The sequence below is a fragment of the Vulpes vulpes genome, chromosome 12 (genome assembly GCF_048418805.1).
Source record: "Vulpes vulpes isolate BD-2025 chromosome 12, VulVul3, whole genome shotgun sequence".
Taxonomy (NCBI): domain Eukaryota; kingdom Metazoa; phylum Chordata; class Mammalia; order Carnivora; family Canidae; genus Vulpes; species Vulpes vulpes.
Window position 1 is genome coordinate 753,672 of NC_132791.1, and position 13,982 is coordinate 767,653.

At 45.7% G+C, this 13,982-nt stretch overlaps 1 protein-coding gene across 1 annotated transcript in view; it reads left to right on the top strand.

Moving 5' to 3' along the window:
* MEGF9 (multiple EGF like domains 9) overlaps positions 1-12,697 on the top strand; it is a 75,184-nt gene extending 62,487 nt beyond the window's left edge. Inside the window, exons 4-6 of the mRNA XM_072727510.1 lie at positions 5,282-5,425; positions 6,377-6,646; positions 8,434-12,697. Of these exons, the coding sequence (XP_072583611.1) occupies positions 5,282-5,425; positions 6,377-6,646; positions 8,434-8,885 (866 nt within the window). The 3' untranslated portion in view covers positions 8,886-12,697. The remainder of the gene's footprint in view (positions 1-5,281; positions 5,426-6,376; positions 6,647-8,433) is intronic.
* Positions 12,698-13,982: the final 1,285 nt, after the last annotated feature.

Sequence of the window (13,982 nt, forward strand, 5' to 3'; positions counted from 1 at the left end):
GTGTGGAGTGGGATTTGGGCTGAAACCACCAAAGGGCAGTACTGAATCTGTTGTAGTCTCTCAGGGCTGAGGAGTCTCAGGGATGCTAGGCTCTCAGTCAGAAGCGTTAGAGGGCCATGACCAAGAAATAGTGATGAACCGTAGATGGACTGGCTCATGCTAAAATTGCAGTCCATCTTCAACCCATCTCAATTTTGAATTGGATTGAGGTGATTCTCTCATTATAACTGCCAACAGGGAAAAGAGAAGTCATCTCTGGTTCTTTTATACACTGTGTCTGGCATACGATCAGAAACACTAGACAATGCTGAAGAGCGGAAATGTGACCAATAATAAAGAGAAAAAAGAAACAATGAAAGCAGACCCACAGATGATCCAGATGTTAGTTAGCAAACAATGCCTTTAAAATGACTAAAATTAATGCTTTAAGAAAATAGAGGAAACCCCAGAAAATAGGTAAAAAAGAGGCAAATTTCAAGAGAATTGGAATTTAGAAAAAATCAAAAGGTCAGCCTAGAACTGAAAAATACAACATCTGAAATGAATAACTCATTGCATAGATTTAACAAAAGATTATTCACAGCGAAGACAAGGTGAGTAGACTTGAATACAGCTCAGTTAAAAATCTCCAACTGAAGCACAGAGAAAAAAAATGCAATGGAAAGAAGAGAGCAGGAAAGACACGTGGGACACAGAGCCAAGAAGATGAACATAAATGTAATCGGAGACTCAGAAAGAAAGGAGGGGAAAGAGATTGAGGCAGAAGCAAAATTTGAGGGCAGCCGGGGGGCTCAGCAGTTTAGCGCTATCTTCAGCCCAGGGTGTGATCCTGGAGACCAAGGATCGAGTCCCACGTCGGGCTCCCTGCATGGAGCCTGCTTCTCCCTCTGTCTGTGTCTCTGCCCGTCTCTCTCTCTCTCTCTGTCTCTCTCTCTCTCTGTCTCTCTCTCTCTCTCTCAGTCTCTCTCTCTCTCTCTGTCTCTCATGAATAAATAAATCTTAAAAAAAAAAAGCAAAATTTGAAGAGAAAATGGCCACGAATTTTCTAAACTGGTGAAAGACATCAGCCCACCGATTCTGAAAGCTCAGCATACCCCAGGCGGTTTACAACAAAGAAAACCATATTGAAGCAAACTATTAAAAACTAAAGACAATGACCTCTGCCGATGGTCGGTTTTCTTAAATGTACGGATTAGAAATCCTTCCTTGGGAATCTTTTTTTTTCTCCCCAACAGAAACATCAGGACAAACTAGTCTGACAAGTGCAAGTGTTTTTATGAAAGCAGAGTAGCAGAATATTTGAAATTCAAAGTACCTTGAAAAGAATTGGAAATTCTTTGTTTTACTCCTCTAGTCCATGGTGAAACAGATTGATTTAGGAAAGATTGTGGGTTTTTTTCTGGTATGTCATCTGGTCCCTGGCTACTTACTGGTTCTCTCTCATGCTCTTCTTTTTCTCTACTGCCTGTGTTGAAGTCATACTGGCTTCTGTTCCTGAGACAAGCTGTGTTCCCTTGTCCTAAGGTCCACACACATGACCTTTCATATACCTCTACCCCACGCTAGTCCCTGTGCCTTATTCAATCATTATTTTTCCTTCAGGCCTTCAATTAAAGTTTATTACATTAGAAAGCAGTTCCTGATCCTCCAAACTGAATGACGGTCCCCAATTATACACTGTCATATGCAGTTGTATTTGTGTCACAGCACGTAGCATCGTTTATATATTTATTTCTGATTATGAGTCATGTGTGGCTTGCTCATGAGGGTAGGGGCAATATCATTGCTCATCATCGTACACAGCCCCTAGCACGGAGCTTGGCACCCAGTCAGTACTCACGAAATGTTTGTTGGGTAAATGAACAAGTGAATGGAAAAACACACGGAGGAGAGAGAAATTTCAATCCTGGTGAAGGACGGGAAGGCTTCATCATACTGAGTTGAGTTTCATTTCTCCCCAAATCTTTTATTTTATTTTATTTTTTATTTTTTATTTTTTATTTTTTTTCTCCCCAGATCTTGTACAGTGAGAAAGCGGTCTGCACTGCCGGCTCTCACTGCTAGTTTTCCTTGTAGCAATGAGGTGGTTTGTCTTTAATGTCAAGTAAATCCCAACCTGTCCTTGCTTGAGATAATTTAAGGCACAAGACCTTTCCGTGGTTAAAATTTCTAAAGCATCTAGTAATAAGAGAAATAAATGGTTTCTCTGGAAATATAAGAAAAGTGGAATTCAACGCGAAGGGATGCAAATAATTAATTTAAACTGGAAGCTTAATGTATGCTCAGCCTCTCCTTTTGTCTCCAAGGAGATTCTGCCTGCAGCGCTGTGATGCGGCTGCCCTCTGGTGGCCACTCACTATATTTTCACAGTTCCTGTGTTTCCCTTTTCTGGTCTTTTTCTGTACCTTGTGTTTTAGGGGGAGCAGATTTTAATCTTTTTGTGATAAAATATATTGGGGGAAAATTTTTGGAAAACGGTTTCACAGTGTGTATCAGAGTCTTAAAAATACCTCCTGGATCCAGCAACTCTGTTTCCAGAAATCTATTCTGAGGAAATAATTCTAAATTCATAAAAAGCTTTGTGTTCCAAGGGGCTTATTAAAGTGGTAGTTATAATTCTAAAAATTAGACAACCCTATTTCTATCAACAGAGAATGAAGCAAATTATGTTACCTAGGCAGCACATGATTAAGAGCATGGCAAGTGCAGTCTTGACTTTCCCTTGGCCAGATTACGTAGCCTATTTCTTCATCTCGAAATGCAGATAACGACAGTAACTGTCTAATGGGTTGTTGTGGTGATTCAGCGCGATCTATTTATAAAGCCTTAATTACAGTGCCTGGCTCATTATAAATAATCAATAAATGGCAACTGCAGCTAAAGTTGTCATTAAAATGTTTTAAAAAGTGGGATGTAACAACGTGAGAGAGTGAAACAAGCAGGGCGTGAAATGGCTTGGCTGTATATTTAGACTATTTGAAAACCAGAACTTAAATATATATATATGGAAAGATTTCAAGGAAAAATATATTCAAAATCATAATGACCTATTTCTTGTGACTTTTTTCTTCTTTCTACTCTCCTTATTATCTAGATTTTCTTTATTGAGTATATATTTATCTTAAAGTACAGGTGAGGGACTGTTGTTTTTTTAAACTGGAACTTTATATTCACATGGTGCGCTTTTTTTTTTTTTTTTTTTTTGAGGAGATTTATTTATTTTTGCTCCTCTTGGGCGCCTGGGTGGCTCAGTTAGTTAAGTGTCCCACTCTCGGTGTTTGCTCAGGTCATGATCCTAGGATCCTGGGGTGGACTCCCGGGCAGTACCCCAGGCTCAGCAGGGCACCTTGAGGATTCTTGCCCCCCGCCCCCCCCGCTCCCCCCACTGTGCGTGTCTGCGCTCGCTCGCTCGCTCTCAAACGAATAAATCAGTCTCACGTTTGTCTTCTCCACTCGTCCTGTCCCGAGGTGATGGCATTCAGTCCCCTGGGCTTAAAGTGCCACCGCTGTCTGTGCTACCAGATTGCCCCTCCTGCTTGGTCCTCACGGCCAAGGGTCCAGCGGCGCGGGGCCCCTTCACCTGCAGGCCTCGGCTGGCTCCGGGACGCTCGGGCACCTGGGCACCGTGTCCGCGGGAGCCTGCCCCCCCCCCCCCAGCCAGGGCTCCTCCGAGCCGCAGCCCGCCCCCCGCCGGCTCCCTGGGCCCCGCACCCGGCATGTGCCGTGGTCCCCGGAGCCACCGCGACCTCTGGGCCGCGCCCGCTCGGGCTCCTCCTCGCCCCTCGCCCGCGGCCGCCCACGGTCCAGTCGCCACGGGCCGGACGGATCTTCTCAAAATGTAAAACCGGGTCGCGCCTTGTCCTGAGACCCTTGACCGCTGCCCGCCCCCTTGGAAGGAGACTCACTTCTCTCCGTGACCTGTGACCTGAAGGTTTTGGCCCCCGCCCTCCCCCCGCCCTCCCCCCGCCCTTCTCTCTTACTCTCCCTTGTCACGTTTCTGCAGGTTCAAGTTAGCTCCGCAGAGAGGATCAGGCGTTTCTTCCCACAGCAGAGCACATGGCTCTATTTCTGAAAGGTTTATACGGAAGCCATGAAATGGAAAAATAAGTAAGGACAAGGCCTGTGACAGGTGGCGATTTATGTTTTCAAAGCGTTGTCAGTGAATTTGGTTGCAAAGGAGCCCCACAGTCCTCTCTTTGCCTGGTTGCGTTCTTGGTTACCCTTCCACGTCGGTCTGCTGCCTCGCCAGCGAGCGTGACATCATCTTCAGGAAACACACATTCCTTTTTTTTCTTTTTTTAAAGATTTTATTTATTTACTCATGAAAGACACACAGACAGAGAGGCACAGACACAGGCAGAGGGAGAAGCAGGCTCCATGCAGGGAGCCTGATGCTGGACTCGATCCTGGGACCCCAGGATCACGCCCTGGGCCAAAGGCAGGTGCTAAACCGCTGAGCCACCCGGGCTGCCCTATCTTGGGTTTTTTAAATATGAAAATGTACAGAGAATAAGATAACACATACTAATGTAGCTACACCTAGAATTAATAAATACTAACATTTTGGTATTTTGTTTAATACTTATACGTATTACATATAGTTAAATATTTGAAATAGAAAATTTCAAATACAGTTGGAATCCTCTCTTTTTTTCCGTAGTCTTGTTTGTTCTCCTTCCCTCCACAGAGATAAGCAGAGCATAAAATTCGCTGATGCCCCCTCAGTCCACATTGATTTTTACTGTATATCCTATGTATGTATCCATTTGCTTAGTATTGTTTACTATGGTTTTTAAATTTTACAAGATAATTAAGTTTTCTCCATCTGTTTTGTATCATTCTGCAGTTTGCTTTTTTCACCCAATGTTGTCAAGATTTATGGGTATTCATATATGTAGGTGTAGTTCACTTCTTTACCTATAGTATCCCAACTGTGAAGGTAGTATATAATTTATACTTCTTCAAATAGGTCTTAGATTGTTTTTATTTTTAATTTGAAAATAGTCGCCCCGCTTTCTGTACGTAGTCAGCCATCAACCCAGGCTTATTGCTACTTTATTCACGTGCCCAGCCTTTCCCTAGAGTTTACAATCTAGCAGGGGACACAGAACTCACAGACGTGGCCAACGTAGACATAAGATGGGCTGGAAAGTGAACTCCTGCCGGCTCACTTCTCCTGGTGAACTCGTAAGGTCTTTTGGCTAATATGGTATGATTTACTTGAAGTTATTGTGCTTTTAGAGCGCGTCTTTAACTCCTTAAAATAATTTGCTTCTTTTAGGTGCTTGTTTAAACTGCCAGGAGAATAGCAAAGGGGATCACTGTGAAGACTGCACAGATGGATTTTATCAGAGTCCTGATGCCACGAAAGAATGCCTTCGCTGTCCTTGTTCAGCAGTGACGTCTACAGGCAGCTGTGTCATAGGTGAGGCCTTTCTCTAAACCTTCCACCGGAGGGGAAAACCAGGGCATCGGTTATCATTGCTATCAAGTGTGTTGATAAATGAAGTTCTGGGCAAAGAGGAGTGAGAGTACGGTGAGAGCAGGTGAAAGGGACTTAGAAAAACAGCAAAGGTTTTTCTTTCTAGGGATTTGCAACCAAATCCAAATACATGTATATGAAGTGACTGGAGGGAGAGATGAAGAAGTTTTTGTTAAAATCATATCTTATTCCATCTTTCAGGACTAAAGAAGTAATAAAAATGTTGTAAGAGTGTCTCATCATTACAATTATTCGTATTCCTCATGTAAGCCTATTTCTTTTGTTCTCTACCTACAGAGATTCTTTGGAGGGCCCCATCATTGTTACAATGAACTGGACAATTATGAATTAAGAAATAAGGTGTAGAGGGATCCCTGGGTGGCGCAGCAGTTTAGTGCCTGCCTTTGGCCCAGGGCGCGATCCTGGAGACTGGGGATCGAATCCCACGTTGGGCTCCCTGCATGGAGCCTGCTTCTCCCTCTGCCTGTGTCTCTGCCTCTCTCTCTCTGTGACTATCATAAATAAATAAAAAATTTAAAAAAAAAAGAAATAAGGTGTAGATCATTAATTGCTTTGAGAGGAGATAGTGGGGGGGGGGGGTTAAAAACCATTTTGAGGACCAGTAGTTGTTTTGTTTTGGATCTTTTTTTTTTTTTTAAAAGATTTTATTTATTTATTCATGAGAGACACACAGAGAGAGAGGCAGAGACACAGGCAGAGGCAGAAGCAGGCTCCATGCAGGGAGCCCGACGTGGGACTAGATCCCGGACTCCAGGATCAGGCCCTGGGCCGAAGGCGGCGCTAAACCGCTGGGCCACCGGGGCTGCCCTGTTTTGCATCTTTAACTGTAGCTTGAGACTGTACTGAACTCCCTTGGTATTCTCTCGCTTTTAGAGTCGGGTGAATTGGAACCTAGATGTGTCCAGTGTAAAGAAGGCTACACAGGCCGGAACTGCAACAAGTGTGAAAACGGCTATTACAATTCTGACAGCATCTGTACCAAGTGCCAATGTCATGGCCACGTGGACCCAATTACGACTCCAAAGATCTGCAAGCCTGAGAGTGGTGAATGCATCAACTGCCTCCATAACACCACTGGGTTTTGGTGTGAGAACTGCCTAGAAGGCTATGTCCGAGACCTCGAGGGAAATTGCATCAAGAAAGGTAAAGCTTCACCTAAGGTGGCACATTTAATATCTGAGCCTAGCAGTGAGAATTTCAGAACAGCTACCATTAGGTCTATAAAACCTTCCGATCCCACCAGAGGAGTTTTCTGGAAATAGATGTTGATAGCTATTTGCCTAAAGGGATCTCCTTCTATTCCTGCTGCTCTCCTGCTGCTCCAAAGTCAACTCCAGAAATCTGAGGCCCACGACAAAGTCATTGCAGGGTTCCCACATTTTCTCTTCATCTATTTTCATTTTTATGTTAATAATTTAAAAGTCCTATCATTTCTTTTATCCTTTGGTTCCTATATTCTCATCACTTCCCGTGACCACCAAAGGTCTTTGGAAGTAGGGACGTGTAATCTGGTTAGAAGTTCCAGCTGAGAAACGAGACTGCACTGTAGCATCTGTCCTACCTAACTTTGGGGCCGAGTTCCCTCCATGTGCAGTGGAGGAAAGAGTGATAATAGTCCTTTTGATTTTTAAAAGAAAAGGTTCTTAATGTAGCAAAATGTTTCTTGCCGGAAAGGTCAGTAAAGGTTTAGATAAAAATTAATGATTAGAAATTTAGCATGAGTTAGGGGGATATTCAGGCTTTATTGGGTCACAAAGTGATGAGACCATGCTCTTCTAGAAACCACTCTTTGACATTCTGACCGATGCTGAATCCTGGGCCGATGGACCATTGGTCCGTGGCACGTGTCGTTCCTCTGCCATTTTCTTGATATCCTTATTCTGTTGTGATCAAGGCTGAAAGACAGACTGGCCCTGTCACTAGGCCGGGGATCCTTTCACTCGGTTCCCTTTCCTATCTGGAGGCTTCACCCCTACTTGGCTGACAGGACTGTGATGATTTTTCTTATCAGTTACTAGATAACATAGAACATGCCTCTTTGGGGGATCGATTAACGTGTCTGACTGTGGTGACGAGGTATAGTGACAACAGCAGCCACTGTATCGAGGGCCTCTGACGCGCCAAGCCCTGGGAGCACTACGTGTGATAACGCGCCGTGGCGCACTGTCTCACGCGAGGCTCCCCGGGGACTCCGCAAAGTAGGCGTTGTCACTCCCATTTTACAGATGAGGAGCCTCAGTGTTAACCAGATTCACTCACTTGCCTGTAGCCACACAGGTCTACTGGGTCCCAAAGGCTTCGGTACCTCTCCTGAGCTGTGTGGTCTTAGCCCTTTAATTATGAAACCATCTATGATCTGTGCAAAGGAGGACAGGATCCCACAGGACTGAAGGACGCGGCCGTGTTTTCTCCTGGCTGACATCAATATTGGACGTTTAAATTGTGTTTTCAAAAGTAACTAGAAATACGATTTTTCTTGTTCTGTTTTTGCCACCTTTGAAGAGAATTTCACCTTCATGAGATGCCATCAGACATGTTGAACTTATTTTAGTTCAAATGATTGCATTTTTATCCCTGTCACCTTTAACCGAGTGATTCAGGAGTCCGTGGTGACATATTTACTGCCTTTGCAGGAATCTGTGAATCTGTCCAAGAGCCAAGAAGGATAGGAAACTCCAACTTTGGAATTTTCCCAAAGATTTTAATATTCTACAGTTTGGAGAACAGCCATGGATGTAATAATCTAGCTTCTAGGCCTTGATTCCTTTCACTGTGTTTCTCTAAAAATTATTTTTAGCTTGCGTTACCTTAGAGCAGAGTATCATGTCAACATCCCATATCAACTTCCACTCCCACGTGTATTTCTTTTATTGTTTCTTAAAACTAGATAATTTTGTCTTTTACATTTCATTCTCTGTTTTTATTTTCAGAAGTTATTGTTCCAACACCTGAAGGTTCTACCATTTTGGTTTCCAATGCCTCTTTGACCACATCAGTGCCCACCCCTGTTATAAATAGTACATTTACCCCCACAACCCTGCAGACTATCTTTTCAGTAAGCTCTGCTGAAAACAGCACGTCAGCTTTAGCTGACGTTTCATGGACCCAGTTTAACATCATCATTTTGACAGTCATCATCATTGTGGTGGTGCTGCTGATGGGTTTCGTGGGGGCTGTCTATATGTACCGGGAGTACCAGAACCGGAAACTCAATGCCCCCTTTTGGACCATCGAGCTGAAAGAAGACAATATCAGTTTCAGCAGCTACCATGACAGCATTCCCAATGCAGATGTGTCAGGACTCTTGGAAGATGACGGTAATGAAGTGGCTCCCAATGGGCAGCTGACCCTGACGACACCCATACACAACTACAAGGCCTGAGGAGCGAGAACCGTCGTCCTGGGGCGTTAGACCACAGCGCTCAGTAAGACTGCATCGGCTCCTGGGCCGGACAAGGCCTGGGAGGTGCTTGCTGAGAACGCCAGGGCGTGGAGTGCCCCTGAGATGTTCGGGTACAAAGCTGTAACGCACTTAGCCTATTGCTCTTAGTTTCCCCGTGAAGATCTGAAGCGGTCACTGTCAATAAGGACTTGTGGTAAAGTATATTTTTGTACCAGACTACACGGGAGTATAGGAAGGCTGAATCCCACAGTGCAGCCCACACCTACTTTGACCTCCTAACAGACTCCTGGGGAAGCGTTCACCAAACCAGCGGAGGCTCGATGGAAGCGGAGGGAGGAGGCTGCTGGAAGACTTCATCTCCGTTCCTGAAACACCTCTTTTAAAAGGAGAGTCAGGGATGATGTTCCTTCTACTGTGCTAAAGGACATCGCCGAAGAAAGCTTAATGTCGGGGCTGTATCACAATAAACAATCTCGATTGCTTCTAAAATAGGGGCAGAAAAGTCTCAAGAAGGTCTTCAGAAAGGTGTGATTTTTTTCCTTCCCTAAGTCTTGCTCAATGATAGGCTCAAGCACAGGATAAGCTAATGGTGGAAAGAAGAAGGCAACATCTGGGAGCGGGAAGCCGACGGTCCTCCTTAGGGTCTCAGTGTAAATGGTAAATTGCCTAAAAATAAGGACTCTTCCTGCCTCTAGAGAAATAAGGTGTATATAGTTAATGTAGCATATCTGGTCAACATTGTATTTGTATCTATTTGTAAAAAAAAAATCATGTCATATTTTATCATCTAGAATTTATTTGTACAGCAGTTAATGGTGTTGTAAAAAGAAAATATGGGGATTGGTTAAAATAACATAGATGGCAATATTGCTAGAGCTGGGACTCTGGTGACCATCAATCATTTTTAGTCCCTCTTTGGACACTGTTGAAATTTATAAGAGGTCGAATGTCTCTAACCTTTCTCTCCCTTTCTCAGTCTCAAAGTAGAGCTGTGTGTTCTTGGACTGACTACAGATTCAAGCAATAGATTTTTAAGTCATTGATGGTTCAGCTGGGACACGGCCACACTCTCCAAAATACTCCCCCGGTGAGACATTAGCCGCTCTACATGTTTTACATAGATCAGTGCAGATCATGTCCACACACACACACACACACACACACACACGTCTTTAAATACAAAAGATAGTCTTCCAAAGGAATTAGAAATATTTTAGTTCCAAAAGAAAAGCCATCATGTGACTTGGGATCCCGTTTTCATGCCTGGGAAATATTTCTATTCCTCCTCCACCCACCTCGAAAAAATACCTTCTGCGTTCGGACATGGCTTCTCAGCCATCCTCCGGGCGTGCGGCCCATCTTCCTGCGGAGCTGCGGTTCCGCTCTAGCTCTGGACTTGGGTGGGTTTGGTCAGTCCTTGCTTTCAGACACGGGTCTCCCCTAGAGGCCACCTACTCTTGCTCTCATCTGTTTTGATGCTGACAGATGGTGGGTTCAGCAAGCCAGGAAAAGCAGCCCGAAGTCAAATATAGATATTCATAGGAGGAACGGCACGCTGTCAAGTGGCTAGGAAAAAAGGGGGATTTATTAGATTAGCCCTAAGAAATCCAAGTTGACCGCCTTCCCCAGAGAAAAACCTGGAATTTGGTCGTCCCTCTGCAGGAGAGCCCTAAGTTTTCTGAGGTTTTAGGGATGATGTTCTGGAGGATGGACAGATGGATCCTCTGCTTCCAGCACCTGGGTGCCCCGATGTCTGGCCATTGCTCGTGAGAGGACAGGTCACGGTACATTACATCATGATAAAATCAGTGAGTACCTCTGTGGCCCTTGGCAGTTGGCAAGCACCTTTCCATCCCTGCGTCCCCCGCTCCTCCTCGTAGTCCCCTGAGGAGGCAGCTATTGTCACCGTTTTACAGATGAGGGTAAATGTGTTGTTCGAGGCTCTCCAGCACGTCCTCGGGGGGCTTGGAGTCGGGCCTCCTCACTCTGACGCACACGCTCTTCCAACTGTGCTGGTCAGAAGCTGCCTGGAGCCGCAGACCAAGACCGTGGGAGGAGAGTCCTGCGGGGAACGCTTCTCCCTTCTGTAAGTACGAGGCAGGTCCGGGGCCCCACGGCCGTAGGGGACCCTGCGGGAAGGACGCGGAGGACTATCTGAAGCTGCTGTCGAGGATAAGGAAACTGCCAGTTTGTGCTTCGTTAAAGTGAACTAATCCTCCCGAGCAGGGAGGGAAAGTCGGCTTCCCCAGCAGCTGCCTCCTACGCACGCTCAGCCCGAGCACTGCACAACCCCAAGGAGGTGTGCGAACGGAACACCTGCCTCTCTCCTGGACTGGCCCCTCAGCCTGGGGGGTGGACGGCGGGGAGACGTACAGGTTGACCCAGTAGAGACAGCGGGAGTGTTTGCTGGGGTCTAGGAGCCGGAGCCAAATAGTCCAGACTCCGGCCACATGGACATTTCTTCAAACAGGCCTCACGTGGTATTGCAGACGCTGAATCACAAGGAGCATTGATTCTTCCCAGTGGAAAAAAAAATAATGTCTTAAAATGTGTTTTAAACAATATTTTTTAGTGTCCCTTGCTTTTTGCTGGTGGAGATAATTTTGTTCTAAAATTTAGCTCAATCATGAAGTGATGTGCCAGCAAAATCGGAGTAGGAAACTAGCAGGGACTGCGTCACCCGATGCTGGTTCCTGTAAGGGTAGGACCCCATCAGTCCCTTAGGTAGATCCTATTGGAAGAATTTTTGAGTCAGGACTAGAAATGTGTTTGTTTTCAGGCAAGGCGAGCGTGAATCCTGCTGATAAGTGACAGATTCTGCTACTAAGTGATAACGGTGCCGCCGTCCGTCCTTGCGTAAGCCCCGATGCATTTCGGCGGCGGCCCCGGTAGTGTTAGCTGTGCCCCCCGTCCCCCCGCACCGTCAGCGCCCAGATGTCTCTTACCGGACTCCCCGGTTACAGAGATGGTGATGGCCCCTAAGCCCACGCCGGGGCCCGCGGGTCTGCCGTGTCTGCTCTCAGGGCACCTGCATCTCAGGAGCGGGCAGAGCAGGTGTGACGGGAGGAGAGCACTTGTACGGGGGTCGCTTTATCCGGCTGCTCTTAGCCCACGTGGCCCCGAGAGCGGGTCGTTAGAGCCTTGTCCCCGCGCTGGTCGTGGCCCGCGAGACCCTCCGGCCGCGAGCCCAGGAGGGCCGGGCTCTTGGGGCTTTGGCGAGGCCCTGCCCTCTGGGGCGCCAGGCCGCGCCCGCACATCCCTGCTTGTCGCCCGGCGCACGCGGTGGGAGTTGAGCCCACGCCGCCAGGAAAGCTCCGCTAAGGGCCAAGAAGCGGCCCGCGCAACCCCAGGACGCGGGAAGCGCTTCTGGCCCCGTCCACGGGGGACTCCCCACGGGCCGCTCTGGCCTCGGGCGGCCTGCGGTGGGCACGGCGGGAGCCCGTGCTGGGGGTGGCCGAGGCCGGCGCCCCGAGGGGAGGAGGAGGGACCCACGGCCCATCGGTGACGGCGGGTGCACCGGGCTCGTGGGTCCTCAACAGGGCAGGAGCCGCGTGGGCACAAGCGCTCGTGGTTACCCGTCAGCCCCAGCCGTCGGGGGAGTTTCCGAAACTACGCTCGTCCGCAGGCCACTAAAATTCTAACACAGATTTTAAAAACGTGTCTCCTGCATATGCTGTACTAGGCTTCATGATGCATTTCTAAATTTGTGTATGATTTGAATATATGAAAAGAATTTATACAAGAGTGTTATTTAAAATTATTAAAAATAAATGTATATAATTTGTACCTATTGTAGATTTGTTGTTTTACTTTTTATTACGTGGTCAGGGTTTTAATATATGTCACAAAGCATTTATTTTCAAACCACTTCATGAAAATCTTTGAATCCTCCATTTATTGACCGTGCTTTTTGTTTTAACTGCCTTTAAATAATGTTTTAAACCATTTACGAAAAAAAAAAAGCCATAAGATTCCCCTTCTTAGGACAAAACAAATGCTCCGGGGTAGAGGGCAGAGGGCGGTAGAAAGCACATTAACATACATCCTGTTTGTGCTTTTGCCTGCCCGCCCTGAGAGTCATTGGGATTTCCATGAAAATTCTAAGGAAAAAATTTGCTCCTTTTGAATTTCTTTTTCGTACATATAAAAAATTCTTTCCTCAGTATGAATCTGAAGGATTCTGTTCTGTGTTTATTAGACAACCTGCAGCGAGAGTACATCTTTTTATTATTTTGAAGTACCCTTGAAGATTCTGTATTTTGACAAAGCTCAGTGGTGTTTAATGGGATGCCATCCCGAGATCCAACGGGTACTTTGAAAAAAAAAGACCTTTCTTGGTGCTGAGAGCTTTATAACCTTCAGTGGGTTTATTCAACTTCAGTCAATTGATATTTAAACTTCAAAACCCCTTTTTTTCCCTTCTTGTCACATAAGAAAGCACGTTGTATTGCTGTATGATCCCACCTTATACTTTCATACATGTGGGTCCGTAATGTGTGTGATTGGGTGTCATGCAGGACAGAAATCTAATTAAATTTCAAAAGAAAGGAAATATATAATCTTAGCACATCGAGAAGAAATGTTGCCCCCAAAATTACTTTGATAGTATCGTATTCGTACATTGGATGAAAGTTTATCCAAGATATTAGATTATCAAAACCAGGTGTATTCATTTTCCATCGGAGTAGAAGACGCGTATGCTCTACAAAAAATCCACATGTTGCATTTTAAGTAAACCAGTGACTTCAAAGTAGCAATTATGTTTAGTTACGTTTTAAAAGTTAGGCTTAAGTTCAAAACAGAGTGATAGTGAGATGAGATAGTATTAGGCTGAAAAGAGATATTTTCTGAATGTTAAAAAAGGTTTTCCATGTCCATGTTTTCAGCTTTTCAAGGCAATTTATTTTATTTTTTTTTATTTTTATTTACTTATGATAGTCACAGAGAGAGAGAGGGAGAGAGAGAGGCAGAGACACAGGCAGAGGGAGAAGCAGGCTCCATGCACCGGGAGCCCGATGTGGGATTCGATCCCAGGTCTCCAGGATCGCGCCCTGGGCCAAAGGCAGGCGCAAAACC